The following is a 22,207-nucleotide window of genomic DNA, read 5'->3' on the forward strand; positions in this document are numbered from 1 at the left end:
ATCATTTGGTCTGGCCCTTCGTGGGTCCTGGCAGATCTCTAGCTCAGAAGGATCTAAGACTGGAATCCGCCCCCTCCCATGGCCTCTATTCAAGGCGGATGTGAGTTTGTTTTGCCGAGAAAAGGAACCTTTTCCCACCTTGCAGAAGAGTAGTTAGTTATGGAGCTGCTAGGACCACCCAAGAAACTGTATTAACCCTTTCCCACCAGTTGGATGCCTGCCTGCTTGCCCGTGCCGGGGATGGGGTCATCTGGGGCAGCTGCCTGCTTGGGGCTTGGTCGGCTAATTTCTAAATTGATAATTTTGTATGGCCCGCGAATGATGTTATAAATATCCAAATGGCCCTTGGAGGAAAAAAGGTTCCCCACCCCTGAATTAGAAGCCCTGCTGGGCAAAAGGCCCCCCCTGGTCCCACCCACTTTCTAAAAAAAAAGTCATTGTGCAATAGGAAAGGTGCTAGCCGGTACCATGGCGACCATGGGCACCGTGATGGGGGACCCCTGCTTTAGAGCCAAGCCCCTCCAATGGACGTCTGGAGGGTAAGAGAACCAAAAAACCAAGAGGGGTGGTAGTAGGCAGAAAGACCTATGGGATGTGGATAGAGCTATTAGTAGTACAGAGAGACTTACAAGTATTCTAAAGGGAAAGCTGTTAAAGTCATCTGAGAAATGGTAAAACTATCTCTCTGATTCCCCCACTGCCAGCTCATCTTCCCCCCCCCCCCGCCATTTCAGGAGGCAACAGATGGATCCTCATCTGATGCCTCTATAAACACAAATCCACACTATACATTCTCTCCCACACATGCCTTGTATTGCAGTAGCACACACGCGAACACACACATGACCCCATTCACGTATTCTTCGGAACACAACAATTAAGAACTCCACACACGTCAGCAGAAACAAGCCTGAGACGGCTGAATACCTTCAGGATTCTGGCTTGTGCCGCAATTAAGACCCTTTATTGGCACTTGAGTAATTCCAAAATTCCAGCTTCACGAGCTCAACAGAAATTCGTTAAGCTGCTACGCTGTTAGTCACGTCAAACAACAGCAAATAGTGGTGGTGGAGGGGTTATTTAAGGACATCAGATGCAAACTCAAACTGGGGAGGAAAAAAGAAGAAGGATGTTTGCTTGTTAAACATCTTCCTGTTTTTGCAAAAATGGAAAAATCATGTTTGGAGGCAAAACCATTCTAAGATTAGCACATTAATTGTGGAAGGATTTCAAGGCACTCTCCAAGTAAATTCAAAACCAAATGAAGGAACCATTTAGAATTCCAGTCTTCCTACGGGCCTTGGGGACTCCCCGCCCCAACTCCGAAGACGCCGCGCATCTCAACAGACGGCATAGCGAACGAGCCGCGAGCCCCGGATCTCCCTCACTCGCTGGCAGTGGCGCAAGATGGTGAGGATGCCGTGGAAACGCTTGTCCGCCTTCAGTTGCGTGAACTCTTCGATGTCGGCCTCCACGATAAAGAATTCACCTGGAAAACACACAAGATTTCCTTTGGGTGCCAAGAGCCACCATTTTGGAAAGCGGTCCCTGTGTTCTTTGCGCCAGACGCATGACAGACGACCGCTGGGTCTGAACCACGTCGCTGTCCTGGCCTCACCAATGAATTCCCAGGAACTGACGCTTCAGCGCAGTCCTGAGGAATAAATCCCCACTGCAGATTCCTCACGGAATTCGTTTCAGAGGGTAGCCGTGTTGGTCTGCCGTAGCAGAGATCAAGATTCGAGTCCAGCAGCATCTTAAAGGCCAACAAGATTTCCAGAGCATAAGCTCTGATTCTCGAAAGCTCACGCCCTGGAAACCTTGTTGACGTTTAAGGCGTTACTGGACTTTCTCTCACAAAACCACGTCTCCCAGAATTCCCTAAGAGGGTGTGACTATTAAACCAGTTGGTTTAACGACTATTAAACCATCTACATATGAGTAGCACAGAGGCACAGTTCACCATATCCCTTCTTCTGGGAGATGACAGTGATCACTTTCAACCCGTCTCCATCCCTCCTGGCCAACACAGTGCTTTTATTCCCTAGAGACATGGATCATAGAATCAGAGAGTTGGAAGGGACCACCAGGGTCATCTAGTCCAACCCCCTGCACAAGGCAGGAAATTTCCAACTACCTCCCCACCCACCCACCCCAGTGACCCCTACTCCATGCCCAGAAGATGGCCAAGATGCCTCCCTCTCATCATCTGCTTAAGGTCATAGAATCAGCATGGATGAAACATGGCTTCCTTTTCCATCCCCTTGATGTGAAGAAAGGCAGCCAGGATAAGATTTTCCCCAACCACCCACAGAGTGTGCAAAGACCAGAAGGAACAAGAGAAGAATAATGACTATTGACTACAGTGGTGGACACAGATGCTTTATAAAATGTCAAAGGTAGGGTTACATTCTAGTTCTCGAGTATCCCGTACTGGAACCCTTAGACTGGCATTGATCCCTAAGGCCTTTTATGCTTGGTAATTAGCAGCGCACTCCAGGCTGAAGTGCCCTGCATATTTATTTTAGTTTTTCACGCTGAACCATCGTTCAAGAAGTGACTGCGAAGCTGGAGCATACCTACTTCTCATTTAAGAGCCCCTTTAACGTGACATTTTGTGTTTCCTCTGCCCCCACCCCGAAGAATCCCTTCAAGGAAGCATGAAAAATCACAGCAGCGGGTTAGCTATGCAAATAGCGGTTGCTAATAGAAGGAACGAAGGAGCAGGCGAGTGTAGGGAGGGTGGAATTTCTCCTTTTGCATCGGGACTGTGAATAGGCATTTTAAAGGTCGCACTTAAAAAAAGAGCTTTGAGCGAGCATTAAAACTGACCCTGCATAAATGGCCTAAGACAGCTGGACAGAGCAGGAGGAGAACCTGAGCACTTTAGCTGATGAAGATGACAGGCAAAGGGAACCAGCCTCTGGCCTCATTTGACCAGGATGCTTTTCTGGGCGGGGCAAAATAGTGGCATTTCCCTCTGAGACCAGTCCAAGACATTTCAGTCTCTGTCTCTCCCCCCCACCCCAACAAATTCATGTGGGATGCACCCTGTCGGGGGCTTTTCCTGCACAAACACCATTCACCATTAAAAGGAACGGGGGGGGGGCTGTAAAGGAACTCAGCTTAGAATTGCTGAAGCAAATCGGGGAATGGGGACCATGTTAAAAGCCCGTTGACTAGCACCCGAAGGACCACCTGCTCCCTTACGAACCCGCCCAACCACTGCATTCATCTTCAGAGGCCCTGCTTCGGGAGCCCCCGGGAGAGAATCGCTCCACTTCGTTTCTTCCATTCCAAATCCTTCCTGGGTGACGACATTTCCATTTTTAAGCCCTCTCACAGATGGGAGGGCAAAACGGCGCGAAAAGCTATTTATAAGGCCCAAAATACTATGTTACGCACCAAATGGAAAAAAAATGAAATTTACTTCCTCGACGACAGAATTGGCGATATTAAAGAAAAGAAAAAACAATCACTCTGCAGAGGATCTCCATCTGTCGCTGTATGAGCTCCCGTGCCAAGAAGGAATTGAAAATCTTCCAGCCGCAGCCTGAAATTGTACTTAGGAGGGACCCACTGAAAGCCCACCAATGTTGGGTGATTCTTCAAGAGTCTAGCCCAGGGGGGTCAAACATGGCCCACGGGCCGGATCTGCTCCCTTGAGAGCTCTTATCTGGCTCACAAGCCAGTCACCACCACCACCACTCGTGATATGGGCTGGCGAGGCATGGCCCAGCCCGACCAAGTGACATTTATGTCATATCCAGCTGTGATGAACAAAGAGTTCATCTTTGAGAGAAGCTCAGAGAAAGGAAGTGGGGGGAGCAAAAGAAGAAGAAGAGTTGGTTTTTATATGCTGACTTTCTCTACCACTTAAGGTAGAATCAAACCGGCTGACAATCGCCTTCCCTTCCCCTCCCCACAACAGACACCCTGTGAGGTAGGTGGGGCTGAGAGAGCTGAGACTAGCCCAAGGTCACCCAGCTGGCTTTGTGTGTAGGAGTGGGGAAACCAACCGGGTTCACCAAACTAGCCTCCGCCGCTCATGTGGAGGAGTGGGGGAATCAAACCTGGTTCTCCAGATCAGACTCCACCGCTCCAAACCACCGCTCTTAACCACCACACCACGCTGGTGTGGTAAAGGACTCGCTCTCTCTGTTCTGAAGAAAGGAATGGGGTTCTGATTTTGGTAACCTGCGTGTTCAGAAACAGTGTTTGCCTCTAGGAACCTGAGGGTTCAGATTTGCCTAAGCTGGTTGTGAAACAAGTCCTGTGGAGTGACAGGCAGAGATTAGGAAGAAAAGGGTAAAGGTCCCCTGTGCAAGCACCGGGTCATTCCTGACCCATGGGGTGACGTCACATCCCAACGTTTCCTAGGCAGACTTTGTTTATGGGGTGGTTTGCCAGTGCCTTCCTCAGTCATCTTCCCTTTACCCCCGCAGCAAGCTGGGTACTCATTTTACCAACCTTGGAAGGATGGAAGGCTGAGTCAATCCAGAGCCGGCAACCTGAAACCCACTTCCTTCGGGATCGAACTCAGGTCGTGAGCAGAGCTTGGACTGCAATACTGCAGCTTACCACTTTGGGCCCGGGGCTCCTTTAGAACTACTGTGCTAGATAGATAAACAGCTATTTCTGCTGTGAAACAATACCTTTGGTATCTTTAGTTTCTTGTTCCTGGAATCTGAAGTAGAGGTTCTTGACGGCGCTGGACATGGACTTCATAGGCTGGCGCATGATCTTGTACTTGCTGGCCACGGCCTTGTTGATTTCTTGAATCACGGCATTCACGTGATTGTATGAGAGACGACCCCGCATGTACCTTTGGGAGGGAAAAGGAAAAAGATAGATAAGGGTTGGTTTTCACAGGCAGCTTTTCTCCACCTTTAAGGAATCTCAAACCGGCTTACAATCGCCTTCCCTTCCTCTCCCTGCGACAGACACCTTGTGAGGCAGGTAGGGCTGAGAGAGTTCTGAGAGAACTGTGACTGGCCCAAGGTCACCCAGCAGGCTTCATGTGGAGGAGTGGGGAATCGAACCCAGTTCTGCAGAGTAGAGACAGTCACTCAACCTCAACGTCACACTGGCTCTGGAGGGGTAGGAGCTCAGCCAGCAGGGATGTGATGTTATTGAGTCCACCTTCCATAGCAGCCATTTTCTCCAGGGGGACTGACCTCTGTTGTTTGAAGATCAGTTGTAATTCCTGATGTCCAGGCCCCACCTGGAGGTTGGCAACCCTACATGCAGAGCCAACACTGTGTGGGGGACATGAGAGGCAAGTCAGAATCCAGGTTTGCTCTTTTCTGTGATCCACAAACCTGTTCCTGGGTCTCCGGCATTCAGCCAAGGACCGCCAGAGAGCAGCCAAGAGAAAGGGGAACTCGCCCCACACTTGGCATAGTTAAATGGTGGAACTCCCTGCCCCAGGATGTGGTGATGGCTGCCAACTTGGAAGGCTTTCAGAGGGGAGTGGACATGTTCATGGAGGAGAGGGCTATCCATGGCTAATAGTCAAAATGAATACTACGGTAGTCATGATGCATCCCTATTCTCTCCAGGTTCGGGCCTATTATATTAGGTGCTGTGGAACGCAGGTAGGATGGTGCTGCTGCAATTGTCTTATTTGTGGGCTCCCTAGAGGCACCTGGTTGGCCACTGTGGGAACAGACTGTGGGACTTGATGGGCCTCGGTCTGATCCAGCACGGCCTTTCTTATGTTCTTATGCAAAAACCTACCAGGCCACAGTCGATCTTCCAAGTACTGCTCTTTACCTCCACCACCTTCTCCCCTCAGTTAGAGAGCCAGCGTGGTTTAGTGGCCAAGAGTGGTGGCCTGGAGTGGTGGGGTCTGATCTGGAGAGCCGGGTTTGATTCCCCCACTCCTCCACATAAGCAGCGGAGGCTAATCTGGTGAACTGGGTTGGTTTCCCCACTCCTCCACACAAAGCCAGCTGGGTGACCTTGGGCTAGTCACAGCTCTCTTAGAACTGTCTCCACCTCCCCTACCTCACAGGGTGTCTGTCAGTGGGAGGGGAAGGGAAGGCGATTGCAAGCCGGTTTGAGTCTCCCTTAAGTGGTAGAGAAAGCCGGCATATAAAAACCAACTCTTCTTCTTCGACCCAATCCCAAATGCGATACCAGGCAGGCAGGCCGACGGGAGCTTGGAGAAATAGTACCTGTCAAGCTCAGAGAGCAAAACAACAACAAACTCAGGGTCTGAGAGCAGCGGCATAAGGGCCAGCGGGCTGGCTCCTCGCAACGGAGAGGCGTTTGGCGTTAATAAATGCGAAAGCCTCCGTTCGCCCACGCAAAGAAATAAAAGGGAAAAGAGCAGGGCTGGGAATATGAGAGACCGAACACGCCTGGGGCGAGAAAGAGACAGCGTGATACACGGCAACCGACACTGAGGAAAAGAGGGGGAAGATGGTGGGACCACAACGGGAAGGAAGGTGGATTCAGCTCTCGGAGCGATGTGGAAAGCATACATCTATGGACGCTGGTTTGCAGCATCTGCATTTTGAAATGGGTGCAAAATACCAAATACAGGAGAGCAATGTAGAAGAAGAAGAGTTAGAATCATAGAGTTGGAAGGGACCACCAGGGTCATCTAGTCCAACCCCCTACACAATGCAGGAAACTCACAACTACCTCCTCCACACACACACACACCCAGTGACCAGAAGATGGTCAGGATGCCTTTTTGATTTCTTGGTTATATTCAAAACATCACCTGTCTAATAAAGTAAAATGTCAATTTTTATTGAATGATTCAGTACCGGAGATTACTGACGGTGTTGCCAATTTTCTAGTGGATGTGATGAAAGTGCAAAAACTTGCAAGCTCTGATATTTGATTATATTGTTCTTTGTTTTATTTCACTGATTTTATGTTTTATGATCCCTTTTTGTAACAATTGTAATAATGTTTATGCCATTAAAGGTTTATGATGATGATGATGATTTCTATATGCCAACTTTCTCTACCACTTAAGGAAGAATCAAACCGGCTTACAATCACCTTCCCTCCCCCTCCCCACAACAGACACCCTGTGAGGTAGGTGGGGCTGAGAGAGCTCGAAGAAAGCTAATGTCAGTCTCAGGCGTTTGCCTCTAGCATCCCTCAAGCATACTCATCCAGACAGGTAGATCTGAAGCACTAAAACTTTATTAGGAACTAAAAAGCAAATTAAAAGAACTAACTGCTCACAGGCAGGCTAGATTAGCAATGGAGAGCAAGTACAGGTTACCTGCTTAAAAACATTAGGACAAGAGAGTAAGATAAACATTGCTAGGCCACAGCGAGATAGGCATTTCCCATGAATGAAGACACAACACGCCACAGGTTGACAATGAGGAAATTGAAATTGTTCAAGACTTTCTATTCCTTGGCTCCACCATCAACCAAAAGGGAGACTGCAGCCAAGAAATCAGAAGGAGATTGAGACTGGGAAGGGCAGCCATGAAGGAGCTAGAAAATATTTTGAAGTGTAAGGATGTGTCACTGGCCACCAAGACTAGATTAATTCATGCCATCGTATTCCCTATTACTATGTATGGGTGTGAATAGGAAGAAAATAGATTCCTTTGAAATGTGGTGTTGGAGGAGAGTGTTACGGATCCCCTGGACTGCCAAAAAAACAAATCAGTGGGTTCTAGATCAAATCAAGCCTGAACTGACCCTAGAAGCTAAAATGACTAAACTGAGGCCGTCGTATTTTGGTCACGTCATGAGACGACAAGAGTCACTGGAAAAGACAGTCATGCTAGGAAAAGTGGAGGGCAACAGGAAAAGAGGAAGACCCAACAAGAGATGGATTGACTCAATAAAGGAAGCCACACTGTCCTTCAGTGTTACTCCTCTGAAGATGCCTGCCACAGCTGCTGGCGAAACGTCAGGAAAGAAAATACCAAGACCACGGTTACACAGCCCGGATAACCCACAAGAACCAATGAACTCTGACCGTGAAAGCCTTTGACAATATTTCCACAGCCTTCAGTTTACAAGATCTGAGCAAGGCTGTCAAAGACAGGCCATTTTGGACGACTTTCATTCATAGGGTCGCCATGAGTCGGAAGCGACTTGACGGCACTTAACACACACACAAGACTCCGGTTTACTTTTTATTACAGGATGAAATCTAAAACCAAAGCGAGGTCTTCATCAGATCTGGGTCTCACATGCATGTGCATCCCCCTACCCATCACAAACACACTCGGTGCGCAGTCAATTATAATTTGGCCAGAGAACATCTAAGGTATTTCTAGGTATGCCCGATATCAGTTCAAATGCAAAAAAGTTCCAGCAAAAAGTAGCACAGCTTCCTACCACTGGGGGGGGTGGCTGTTATACAACTGGCAGAGGGAATTGAAAGTTTCCCAGATATTTGCTCTGAAAAATAAAATTTTAGCTTTCAGTGGAGAAAAAGGTTTTGAGCAAGTAGTCCCGGGTTTTTTTTAACCTGGAGATGGGCAGAAGGCATCATCTCCAGGAACATTTCCAAAGAGGACTGAGGCACATTTCAATAGCCACCAAAGAAAGTCCTGCCTCTAATTTTCCTGTGACCACCAGCCTGTTTGGAGATGGTCAAAAGCCCTATATGAAGGAATCCTCAAAAGGGCAGTAGTCAGCTCCGATGATTCAGTGGTTTACTGAGAAGTAGGGTTGCTGGGTCCCCGCCCCCCACCCGCCCCCAGCCACTGGTGGGAGTCAGAGGTGTAGGGTTGCTAGATCCAGGCTGGGAAAAAATCCTGGAAATTTGAGGGTGGAGCCTGGGGAGGGCAGGGACCTCAGTGGGGTACAATGCATCCCCCTCCCTCCAAAGCAGCAATTTTCTCCAGGGGAACTAATCTCTGTTGTCTGGAGATTTGTACTAATCCCCAGGGAATTCCAGGCCCTACCTGGAAATTGGCAGCCTTGAGAGCTTGCGTGGTATAGTGGTTAAGAGGGGTGGTTTGGAGCGGTGGACTCTGATCTGGAGAACCGGGTTTGATTCCCCTCTCCTCCACACATGAGCGGCAGACGCTAATCTGGTGAACTGGATTTGTTTCCCCACTCCTACACATGAAGCCAGATAGGTGACCTTGGGCTAGTCACAGCTCTTTTCGAGCTCCCTCAGCCCCACCTACCTCACAGGATGCCTGTTGTGGGGAGGGGAAGGCGGTTGTAAGCCAGTTTGATTCTTCCTTAAGCAGTTGAGAAAGTCAGCTTATAAAAAACCAACTCTTCTTCTTATGCTACAGGTGTCCTGTCTAGTGGTTAAATCCATTCTGGCTGCTTTATGTGAAACCCCTCTAACACAGTACCTTGTCCAAATCAAACCTACTTCTTGTAGGGACGCTAGCCTCCAGGTGGGAGCTGGGGATCCCCCAGAATTACAGCTCATCTCCAGACTAGAGATCAGTTCCCCTGGAGAAAATGGCTGCTTTGGAGGGTGGACTCTATGGCATTGTACCCCAGAGGTCCCTCTTCTTCCCAGGCTCCACCCCCAAATCTCCAGGAGTTCCCCAAGCTGGAACTGGCAACCCTAACCCCCACTGGTTGCCAGGGGGGACCTGGCAACCCTACCTGCATGAACACATGAAGCTGCCTTCTACTGAATCAGACCCTTAATCCATCAAAGCCAGTATTGTCTACTCAGACCAGCAGCGGCTCTCCAGGGTCTCAAGCAGAGGACTTCCGCATCACCTGCTTGCCTAGTCCCTTTAACTGGAGATGCCAGGAATTGATCCTGGGACCTTCTGCATGCCAAGCAGAGGCTCTACCACTGAGCCACGGTCCCTCCCTTAAGAAAACCCAGAGCCTGCTTCTACATACCTTCCCTGGTATTCCCTGGAGGTCTCCCATCCAAATACTGGGCCGAGGCTGAGAGTGTGTGACTGGCCCAAGGTCAGCCAGCAAGCTCCCAAGGCAGAGTGGGGATTCGAACCTGGGTTTCCCAGATCCTAGTCCGACACCTTAATCAGTACACCCTGCTGGCTCTCATTGTTGCCCGTAGGCCTGAAGCTGCAATGAACCGCAGGTGGCTGATGATAGCCCTTATCCCAGAACCGGCCCCAACAGTGCTTACTTACGTGGGAACGCTGTCAAACTCCTCGACCGTTACGAAGGAGATTTCTTTCACGGGCTTGGTCTCCTTCCCTGGCTTCTTCGGGCGCCTCGGCTCAGCCTCTTTGCTCTGCTCCTCCTTCTTGGCAGGTGGGCCTGCGGTGCTGCCAAGCAAACAGAGACAAAGCTCAGCGCGGGCAGCCGCAGGCAGGCTTGACAAACGGCCTCGCTGCGGGCCGCGTCAGGTAACTCATCGCTCATCGGCTCCGAGGTGGGCGGCGAGGAAAACCAATGGGCTGTTTCCTTTGCTCCTGCCAGTTGTTTTGATGGCAGGGCAGCACCATGGGGATCTCAGGGGAGGGAGAAAAACTGTAAGAGTTCGAATCCTGTTGATATTCTCTGCTAATGGCAGTGACTCCCCGCCCCTCCCAGCTCAAGGAGACTTGCGCCGCTGGAAAAGGCGGACACCAAGGGAGGGTGCCCCCCAGCAGTGGAACAGAGCCATGGGATCCAACCCAACAAGTTGCTTCAGGCAAGTACTCAACAAACTACACAGTGTCTGGGGAAAGAGGAGGAGGAGAAGAAGGGTTGGTTTTTATGTCGACTTTCTCTACCACTTAAGGAAGAATCAAACCGGCTTACAATCACCTTCCCTTCCCATCCCCACAACAGACACCCTGTGAGATAGGTGGGGCTGAGAGGGCTCTAAGAGAACTGTGACTAGCCCAAGGTCACTCAGCTGGCTTCATGTGTAGGAGTGGAGAATCAAACCCGTTTCTCCAAATCACAGTCCACCGCTCCAAACCACCATTCTTAACCATTAAACTTCGCTGTCTCGAGAAGAATTGGTTTTTATACCCCACTTTTCTCTACCTTTCAGGAGTCTCAAAGTGGCTTACAATCTCCTCCCCTTCCTCTCCCCATAACAGGCACGTTGTGAGTTAGGTGGGGCTGAGAGAGTTCGGAGAGAGCTGTGACTAGCCCAAGGTCACCCAGCAGGCTTCATGTGGGGGAGTTGGGAATCAAACCCGGTTCTCCAGATTAGAGTCCACTGCTCTCAACTACGACACCAAATCCAGGGCATACCCAGAGCTAGGTCCATTTAAGATCCCAAAGATGACTCCTGTGTTTCCCTTTGCAAGCAGAGAAGTGAGGAAAATGGCCCTGAGCTTCCTGGTGAAAACGTGGGGTGCAACAGTAATACTCTCTCAAACCCCCCCTCTGGGGGGAAAAACCCACATTGCACTTGGGTTACATTTCAGTTCCCGTATTTCAGAGGCCGCAACCTCCTGAACAGGACTGGCGTCAGCATACTTCAAGATAGGGCACCTGCCCTGGCAGTGCCCGCCTGACACCACCCCCTGCCCACACACCTCCTCTGTCACCTGCCTGTGTGGCCCCAGCACTGTGATCCCGGCCACATGCGGGCAGAGGAAGCAGGGCCAAGCGGACAGGTGAAGGATGAACAGTAGGAGGAGGTGTGAGCGGGCATCCTGGTGGTGGGTAGGAGAAGGGGGGTGCCCCGGAGCACTCTCTGCCAGGGTCTGCTGAAACCTGGAAACGGCCCAGCTTCAGAATACCGGTCCTTGCCAAGGGTGGCGGGAGAAGAAGAGTTGGTTTTCATATGCCTCCTTTCTCTATCACTTAAGGGAGAATCAAACCGGCTTACAGTCGCCTTCCCTTCCCCATAACAGACTCCCTATGAGGTAGGTGGGGCTGAGAGAGCTGTGACTAGCCCAAGGTCACCCAAGCTGGCTTAGTGTGTAGGGGAAACAAATCCAGTTCACCGGATTAGCCTCTGCCGCTCATGTGGAGGAGCGGGGAATCAAACCCGGTTCTCCAGATCAGAGTCCACCGCTCTAAACCACTGCTGTTAACCCACTACACCAAGTTGGGAGGAGAGCAACCATAGGCTGAGGGAGGATCTGCCTCTTTACCCTGCAAGTAGACCTTCCAGGGGGCATCTGGTTGGCCACGATGAGACACAAGGTGATGGCTCATTGCTCTGGCCCCGCACAGCTGCTCTTAGTGTTCTTAATGCCACAGTAGAATCACAGAGTTGGAAGGGGCCAGACAGGCCATCTAGTCTAACCCCCTGCTCAAGGCAGGATCAGCCTAGAGATGCATCCCTGACAAGTGTTTGTCCAGCCGCTCCCGGCGGACAAGTGTTTGTCTGCTGGGAGAGCCAGCGTGGTGTAGTGGTTAAGAGCAGTGGTTTGGAGTGGTGGACTCTGATCTGGAGAACTGGGTTTGATTCCCCACTCCTCCACATGAGTGGTGGAGGCTAATCTGGTGAACCAGGTTGGCTTCCCTGCTCCTACACACAAAGCCAACTGGGTGACCTTGGGCAAGTCACATTCTCTCAGCCCCACCTACCTCACAGGGTGTCTGTTGTGGGGAAGGGAAGGTGATTGTAAGCTGGTTTGAGTCTCCCTTAAGTGGTAGAGAAAATCAGCATATAACCAAAATGATTAGGGGACTAGAGCAACTGTCCTATGGGGAGCAGTTAAGACGCTTAGGGCTGTTTAGCCTGGAAAGAAGGCGGTTAAGGGGAGACATGATAGAGGTCTATAAAATTATGCATGGTGTGGAGAGAGTGGACAGGGAGAAGTTTTTCTTCCTCTCCCATAATACTAGAACGTGAGGTCATCTGTTGAAGCTGGAGGGTGACAGATTCAAAACAGATAAAAGGAAGTATTTTTTCACACAACGCATAGTTAAATTGTGGAACTCCCTGCCCCAGGATGTGGTGATGGCTGCCAACATGGAACACTTTAAGAGGGGAGCGGACATATTCATGGAGGAAAGGGGTATTCATGGCTATTAGTTAAAATGGTTACTAGTCATGCTGCATACTTATTCTCTCTAGTATCAGAGGAGCATGCCTATTATATTAGGGGCTGTAGAAAATGGGAAAGATGGTGCTGCTGCAGTGGTCTTGTTTGTGGGCTTCCTAGAAGCACCTGGTTGGCCACTGTGTAAACAGAGTGCTGGACTTGATGGGCCTTGGTCTGATCCAGCAGGGCCTTTCTTATGTTCTTAAAAACCAACTCTTCTTCTTCTGCTTGACGACCGCCATTGAGGGGGAGCTCGTCACCTCCCTAGGTAGCCAAATCGCAACAGCAAACATACCTGGTCGGGGCTGCATTGGGCAGGTAGAAAGGCATGTTTTCTTCCAGATGTTGGGCTTCATTATAGTCCCTTTCCATCAATTCCTGGAGCTCCTGTCATTAAAGGAACCGCAATAATTAGCGCTCATCAAGAGATGGCAGTGTTCAAAGCCAAATGTGTTACCTTGTTGTGATCCCAACAGCAGCTCAGTAAGACAGGTGGGTGTTACTATATTTGTATTACAGATCTGGGGGTGGGGCAGGGCGAGAGGGGCTTGCCCAATGCTTATCTCCTCATTCCTCAGCAGACGCAAATTTGGACTCCCAGACCACAGCTGAACTACTACGCAACACCCCCTCTCACTTAAATGAAACCGGATTAGCTGAGGAGGATTTGGGGAGAGCTCTCCAAACGTGAAGAAGACCACGATGGGTAGCCGTAGTAGTCGGTCTGTAGCAGCAGAAAAGAGCAAGAGTCCTGTAGCACCTTAAAGACTAACAAAATTTCTGGCAGGGTGTGAGCTTCCGTGAGCCACAGCTCACTTCTTCAGATGCCAGAAATTTTGTTAGTCAGTGAAGAAGACCAGCTTACTACTTTTAGGAAATAGCAACCCTGTGGTACACCATGGGAACCCAGCTGCCTGGCGTAGGTGGGTTGGTGCTTTTGAGATCTTATAGAGCAGCACCATGTGTGGTGACCTCTCCAAGTTCCCATTCAGTTCATGCACAAGATTTCCATCCAGGTCCCATTTAATTCCCAAGGTCTTAAAAACAGGACAACCCAGCCAGTTATTGTGGTGGTGGAGGTGGCATGGCTTGGGATCCAAAGGACTGTCTTCTCCCATATGTTCGTGCCCAGGAATTAAGATCACAGGGAAAGGCCCATTGACTGCCCCAACGATCAAAGAAGCTTGTTTGGTATGTACATGAGAGAGGGCCTTTTCGGTGGCAGCCCCACAACTATGGGACAGCCTCCCCAGGGAGGTGGGCCTGGCCCCCTTACTTCTGATCTTTAGGAGGCAGCAGGTTTTATTTAGGATGGCATTTGATTAATTCGGCTGCAGTCTTGTGGTTTTAAATTCTGGTTTTTATTATTGTTAGTATTTACATTGCATGTTCTGTAAGGTGGAAAGGCGACTAATAAATGTTTTAATTAAACAAGTAATAGGGAAAGCAAGCAAATTAATGGCCTTGCCCAGAAATGAAACTAGGCCCATGCTAAAGTGGCAAGATATACAGAAAAAAAAATCACCCCTTTCTCTTTGAAGCACATTTCTCCCACTCTCTTCCTTCCCTGGCACTAACCATGGTTTTGCAGTACACATGTACTGATGCCAACTATAGTTGAAGCTCCTTGTAACCAGTTTCAAATTGTGTTTTATGAGACTCTAACCATGGCTGTGTTGGCACATACACATAGCAGAAGTATGGTCAATGCTGACGAGGGAAAGCCCACAACCATGTCTTGGTGGAGATTTTCCTCTAGCATCTTCTCCCCACACGACTGTGTGGCCCAGATCCTCCACCCTGCCTCTGTAGTTCTCAGGTAACCCTTTTTCTCCTCCTCCACCATTCCTTGTTCCTCGTCAGAAGCTTTCCCTACTTCACATGTGAGAGTTTTTGCAATTTATCCCTGTATGTAAAAAAGGTCAAAAGTACATGTGTGTGTGCGTTAAGTGCCGTCAAGTCCCTTCCGACTCATGGCGACCCTATGGATCAATGTCCTCCAAAACGTCCTATCCTTAACAGCCTTGCTCAGGTCTTGCAAATTGAGGTCTGTGGCTTCCTTTAGAGAGTCAATCCATCTCTTGTTGAGGGCAGCAGGAAAAGAGGAAGATCCAACTTTTCCTAGCATGATTGTCTTTTCCAGTGACTCTTGTCTTCTCATAATGTGACCAAAGTACGACAGCCTCAGTTTAGTCATTTTAGCTTCTAGGGTCAGTTCAGGAGTGATTTGATCTAGAACCCACTGATTTTTTGGGGGGAAGTCCACGGTATCCGTAACACTCTCCTCCAACACATTTCAAAGGAATCTACATCATAGAATCCTGGAAGGGACCACCAGGGTCATCAAGTCCAACCCCCTGCACAATGCAGGAAATTCACAACAACCCCCCCCTCCACACCCCTGCTTCTTACATCACCCAGACCCTCCACCAACACTTCCCAAAGACCTCCCCCGTCAAGATTTCAATGCAGGAGCTCAGTGACCTTCAGCTGACTTTGCTGTCTCTCCTGATGGTGACATTCCAGCTCCAGCATACCAAGGAGGTCGTTGAACAGAAACATCTCATGAAGTATCTTACCGAGCACCGTCTTCAGACATGGCTCCTGGCCTGGCAAACAAGGGAGAGAAATCGTGTGTGTGTGTGAGCGCACACATGCAAAGTGCCATCAAGATGCAACCAACTTATGGCAACCCTGTAGGGTTTTCATGGCAAGAGACTAACAGAGGTGGCTTGCCATTGCCTTCCTCTGCAAAGTAACCCTGGTATTCCCTGGTGGTCTCCCATCCAAATATTAACCAGGGCCAACCCTGCTTAGCTTCTGAGATCTGATGAGATCAGGCTAGCCTGGGCCATCCAGGTCAGGGAGGGTAATCAGACTTAAAGAAAGATCCCACTAGCAACAACAGCCAATGTGCCACTCCTTCCCCTATCAAGCAATATTCTCTGCACTCATGTTTTTTTCCGGCTGTTTTTCTTCCACACCTCCTGAAGTTAGGATTCACCCACCAATCAATTAAGTGGCCAAATATTGTCAAACCTTGCAGAATAGGTCTCAGAACAAATGAGGGGATAATTCGTTTTATTTACTTTATTTATAGTCCACCTTTCTCACCGACGGTCAAGGCAAACAACATTGCAAACAAGTAGCATGAGATGCCTAATAAGAGATATAACGGGACTAGGATTACAAAATTTAGAAACAGTGCAAAAAAGTATCAGACACACTGTACGGAAAATGGAATGACAAAAGTGGAGAGTGGGATTTGGGGAGGGACTTCAATGGAGTATAATGCCATAAAGTTCACCTTCCAAAGCGGCCATTTTCTCCAGGTGAACAGATCTCTGTTGCCTGGAGATCAGTTGTAATAGCTACCACCTGGAAACTGGCAACCCTAACACACACCATGCTGTGTCAGAATTCCAAACTCCTGGCATAAGAAGAAGAGTTGGTTTTTATACCCTGCTTTTCTGTATCTTTAAGGAGTCTCAAAGCTGCTTTCAATCACCTTCCCCCTCCCCAACAGGTGCCTTGTGAGGTAGATGAGGCTGAGAGAGTTTGGAGAGAACTGTGACCGGCCCAAGGTCACCCAGCAGGCTTCATGTGGAGGAACGAGTAGTCAAACCCATCTTTCCAGATTAGAATTCACCACTCTTAACCACGATGCCACGCTGGCTCTCCAGGACCACCAAGGAACAATGCAATAGAACCAGCATTACAGAATTATAGAACCACGTGAACAAACTAAGGCAAGGCAGAGCCTTTGTTGGCTGGCTGAGTACTCAACCGTACCTCAACCACCCAAAAAGATGCTGCAGATCAGGGAGTTTTCTGCTTGAAGGCTTGGTGGTGGAAAGTGGGCAGAGGTGATTTGCCATTGCCTGCCTCTGCATAGCAACCCTGGACTTGCTTGGTGCCATCCAAGTACTAACACAAGGCTAACCAAGCTTAGCTTCCAAGATCGGGCCAGCCTGCGCCATTCAGGCCAGGGTACGAGATATGAGAGTTGATGTACATAAGAACATAAGAAAAAGCCATGCTGGATCAGACCAAGGTCCATCAAGTCCAGCAGTCTGTTCACACAGTGGCCAACCAGGTGCCTCTAGGAAGCCCACAAACAAGACGACTGCAGCAGCACCGTCCTGCCTGTGTTCCACAGCACCTAAGATAACAGGCGTGCTCCTCTGATCATGGAGAGAATAGGTATGCAACGTGACTAGCATGCATTTTTACTAATAGCCATGAATACCCCTCTCCTCTATGAGTATGTCCACTCCCCTATTAAAGCCTTCCAAGTTGGCAGCCATCACCACATCCTGGGGCAGGGAGTTCCACAATTTAACTATGTACCTTTGACGTGATCCAGAAGGGTCTTCCTAAGCCCAACCATTGCAAGCCCTGTGCCTTCTAACAAGCAACTCACCTGCAGCTCAGAGACATGCATCAAGCCATCTTACCTATCTTTCTTAACTGCATTAACGTCTTGATATTTGAAATCTTGTCGTTGATGTGGGAGCACAAGCCGTCTAAATCCGGAGAGATGTCATGCCTACCTGCTAAAAAAAAGAGAAGAGTTGGTTTTTATATGCCGACTTTCTTTACCACATAAGGGAGAATCAAACCGGCTTACAATCACCTTCGCCTCCCCACAACAAACATCCTGTGAGGCAGGTGAGGCTGAGAGCTGTGACTAGCCCAAGGTCACCCAGCTGGCTTCATGTAGAGGAGTGGGGAAACAAATCCAGTTCACCAGATTCGTGTCTGCTGCTCATGTGGAGGAGTGGGGGAATCAAACCCGGCTCTCCAGATCAGAATCCACTGCTTCAAACCATCGCTCTTCACCACTACACCACGCTCGGTTGTCAGGCGCATAGAATTGGGGAGAGCTGATAGAAAACGTCTCCTATGCTCTGACTGCGCTCTGCATAGGCAACCACCCCCATTTAACTAGGTCTGCAACCTGGTGTTGCTATCCAAGCGACCTCGAGTCCTCAAAGGGAAGGCGAGGTAGAAATATTTCCAACAATCTTTAACCACCACACCACGCTGCCTCCCAAAAAAGGAAAATAAGAGATTCGTATCTCTGATTTTAACAGCTACATTACAAGAAGTTTTTTTTTCTAGCCTGCGTTTTTGACCAACATTTATTACGATCAAAAGATCAGTCAACAGCGCTTTTAACAGCACAATTTACAGACAAATAGAAAAACTCAAGCTAGAGATTAAAATGCATAACCTAATCATACATCAAAGTTAAAACTGTTTGGAATATCTGCTTTCAGCACAGAATTTGGAGTGGTCTGCTAGAAGACGTGTGTAGAACTTTTTTTTAAATAATTTTTTATTTTCTTCATTTAATATATCAATATAGGAACAGCATCCAGTACTAAATAGTAATAATAAAAATAAAAAAAACAAATAATATCACTAATTTAACAGTAAAATGACTTCCCCCTCTCCCTCTTCCATCTAGGAATAAATTGTATAAACTTTTGCTAACGGAGCTAATCCCGATATTATTTTTAACCTGTTCCTATCCTATCCAACATTATTAAATCAATACCTAATATAAAATTAATACAAAGTATAGATATGGGATTAGATCAAAGAATATCCTTTAAACGATCCCATTGAAAATTGATTTTCACATAAAGTTCTCCAAGCCTCCCATTCCCCCCCCCAAAAAAATTGTACATTATCATTCTGGTTTATCAAAGCTGTAAGCTTCGCCATCTCAGTCAATTCCAGCATCTTTTTTTGTCTGGTATCTCGACTGTCTTCCATTTAGCTGCATATATCAATCGCACAAGAAGTTTTAACGCAGCAAAAAAAAAAAGGCAGGCAACATGCATGCAAACCAGCAGCAGAACAATCCCTGGACATCTTGGAGGTAAGTTGCAAAATTTGGGAAAGTTGATAAATTTCATGCAGACGGCATTCTTCTTCTCCCCACTCCCCAAATAAGAATTATAGCATTATAATTGCAACACAAAGGAGCCGGGCTTCCCGTCCTCACCCATCTCCAGGGAAAGTCCTTTGCAAGCTACCCGGATTCAAACCAACCCGCCCAAGCCGCGAGCTCACGCGAGAGCACAAGTCTCGCCGCGGGACGCCGCCGCCGCCAGCCAAGGACCCCGCGCTTCCGCCCTTACTGCAGGGAAGATCATAGAGATGGGGAGGCGAGAGAGGCGAGCTGAGCTTTCGCTAGTCATTGAAAGGGGAGGGCGGTGTCACACCAGCCCCTCCACCCACGTGTTTATGGGCCATTTATTCATGGATGGTTTTGCCTTGGATTTGCCACTCTTTAGATGCCCTTTCCCCCCATCCATATTCTCAGAACTCAACAATAAGCCGCCATGCAGAGTTCTGAGAATTCAGATGGGGGAAATGTGCATCTAGAGAGGGACAAATCCAATGCAAAACCTTCCATGAATAAATGGCCTATATAGTGAACCTCTTTACTGTTTTGCATTGGAAGCGAAGTCGAGCAAAAGCCAAAACCCTGCTAAATCTGAATTTTAAAATCCTTAATTATAATAACTGCAGCCAAGAAATCAGGAGGAGATTGAGACTGGGGAGGGCAGCCGTGAAGGAGCTAGAAAAGATCCTTCAGTGTAAGTGTGACCCTGTTGATAAAAATCCCCACTAGAGGATAAGGGAGGGGTTCTGAATTCAATAAACTGACAGCGCTACTTGTGGACAAATGTGAGGTTGCTTACAATAAAATAAAACATTTAATACAACAGCACAACATATAACTTCAAGTAACCAAACAATTACAAACACAATACACAAAATCTTCAGTGCCTTTCAGGAAAGACACGCTGTACATTGGTAAATAACGCCAAGTGCAATAACAAGGAAGGAAAAGTCCACAACTTAAAGTTTAACTGCAGGGTTGTTGCTTCACAAATGCTTCACGAATGCTGCTGCAGATGTTGAAGGCCTTCTTCTCTTTTCCCAGTCTGACCAGTTTAACTCTGGCTTCTCTATTCCTAGCCAGCCCAACTGACTGAGGGGTGTGGCAGTTGCAGTCAGTAACCTACCTAACTGCCCATGCTCAGTGAGCCCCCCTGGGTCCTGAAGCCCATAATATTGGCAGGGTTACATAAGGATGTATCACTGGCCACCGAGATCAAGTTCATTCATGCCATCGTATTCCCTGTTACTATGTATGGGCATGAAAGCTGGACAATGAAGAAAGCGGATAGGAAGAAAGTAGTAGAAAAGGGCAAGAGTCCAGTAGCACCTTAAAGACTAACAAAAATATTTTCTGGTAGGGTAGGAGCTTTCGTGAGCCACAAAGGAATTTCAAAGGGAGATTGGAAAGAGAAACTGCTGAATTACAGTTGATATTCAAACTAAAGTCAATGCATTTACCTGGGCTGAATAAAGACCTTGCATTCATGGCTCATTACCAATGCTGATTTCTCCACCCCCATCTCTCCCCTGGACATCACAGACTCTTCTGCATACCACACCTAATCCCATCACGCCTGCTATTCACATTTACATACTGTTAACTAATGCACCTAGGATTTGTAATTTTTGTATAATTATTGTATAACATATAGGAAGGACTGATGAAGAATTGTTCCACTGAACTCGAAACCATCGTCTCCTCCTTGTCAAGTCTCTTCTCCTTTCAGGATTCCTCACGCTTGGAGGCTATATATATAGAAAGACATTCTCATGAAAGAATAACCTTATTCCATGTATTGTATATATATTGATTGTTGTATATAGCCACAATGTTCGTTTTTATGTGTGCTAATTAGGTTTCGACACCTTATGTGTAATAGGAATCTTTGTAGCATATAAAGTTTGCACTTTTGCACCTTGTTGTATGTCTCGCTCCTGTACTAAGTACCTGGAGGTTGGCAACCCCAGCAATTGCTCGCCCATTAACCAGGCTGCCCACCGCCCCTCAGCTGGTTGATGGGTGGAAGCAGGCCAGCGATCCCTGCGTGTGGCACAATGACATCACTTCCGGGTTTCCCCCAGAAGCACCGGCATCGCGATGGGGATGCTCTAGCCTTCTCCCCCCCCTCAAATTCTATGGTTTCCAGAGTTTTTGGAGGACAGTGCTAGAGCATCCTGAGCAATGCTGCCGCTTCTGGGACTGATGTCATCATGCCACGCACGCGGATTGGTACCCCCAGTCCTGCCTCCATGAAGCTCCCGCCAGTGGTGAGAGGGGACCTGGCAACCCTAGCTATAATACCAGAATTCCAGGCCCCACCTGGTGGTTGGTAACCCTGTCAGTAGCCCAATGTAAACAAGACATTACGGATAAATCCATCTTGCCTCCTCCCAATGGTACGTTTCAAGAACGCCCAAGTTATTGTACGGCACCTGCCCCTTACACCATTTCATATCAAAAGAGCAGGAAACAGCAGCTGCAAGGGGAAATGAGAGGAATACACCCCCCAGGTCTTTAAGAAGAAGAGTTTTATATGCCGACTTTCTCTACCACTTAAGAATCAAACCGGCTTACAATCACCTTTCCTTCCCCTCCCTACAACCGTCACCATGTGAGGTAGGTGGGGCTGAGAGAGCTCTACAAGAGCTGTGACTAGCCCAAGGCCACCCAGCTGGCTTTATGTGTAGGAGTGGGGAAACCAACCCGGTCCACCAGATTAGCCTCCACCACTCATGTGGAGGAGTGGGGAATCAAACCTGGTTCTCCAGATCAGAGTCCACCACTCCAAACCACACCACGCTGGCAGTTTTTCTTTCATAGAAAAATGGCACTGTCTTCCAGCAATTTCACATCCCTTTAAAAAAACAACAACCACAAGACTGCAACATCTAATTAAAACATTTTATTTAAGATGAAGAACCACCTTATTTCTCTATTATCCTGTTATTCTTCAAGAAACTAAAGCAGTTATTTTCTAAAAATGAACCCAATACTATCACTTTAGCTTCCTTCCATCGTCTTGGTATGTCTTCTACCAGCAAAAAGCACAAAATAAATTATACATTAAATAAATGTTAACCCCAGCAGACACAAGGAAAGCCAAACCAAACACAGCATGATAAACCCTGCATTACTTCTTCGGTACGAGACCCTTTTAAATGGCCATTCTGTTGATTCTCAGTTAATATTCGGAAGCCGAGTTGCCAACAGGCCAGAAGAAAAAGTATCCTGGACTTTTATTAGACTCTTAATGTGTGGCAATGGGCAACTGAAGCTTTTAATAGAGGTCAAGACCATCACCTGGTAGATAAAATCCCATTAAGCCTCTACTAGAAAGGTAAAGGCAGTACCCCGTGCAAGCACCAGGTCATTACTGACCCATGGGCTGATGTCATATCCC

The 22,207-nt window shown here is 48.1% G+C and overlaps 1 protein-coding gene across 1 annotated transcript; it reads right to left on the reverse strand.

The window, feature by feature from the left end:
* Positions 1–1,340: 1,340 nt before the first annotated feature.
* Positions 1,341–20,900, reverse strand: SKA1 (spindle and kinetochore associated complex subunit 1). Its single transcript, XM_056849072.1, has 8 exons — positions 20,872–20,900; positions 18,932–19,035; positions 17,342–17,437; positions 15,369–15,493; positions 13,180–13,271; positions 10,074–10,211; positions 4,656–4,825; positions 1,341–1,489 (listed from the first exon to the last, which is right to left on the reverse strand). The coding sequence occupies exons 1-8, from the start codon at positions 20,898–20,900 to the stop codon at positions 1,341–1,343; spliced, it is 903 nt and encodes a 300-aa protein (XP_056705050.1).
* Positions 20,901–22,207: the final 1,307 nt, after the last annotated feature.

This window comes from Euleptes europaea, chromosome 4 (assembly GCF_029931775.1).
Source record: "Euleptes europaea isolate rEulEur1 chromosome 4, rEulEur1.hap1, whole genome shotgun sequence".
Taxonomy (NCBI): domain Eukaryota; kingdom Metazoa; phylum Chordata; class Lepidosauria; order Squamata; family Sphaerodactylidae; genus Euleptes; species Euleptes europaea.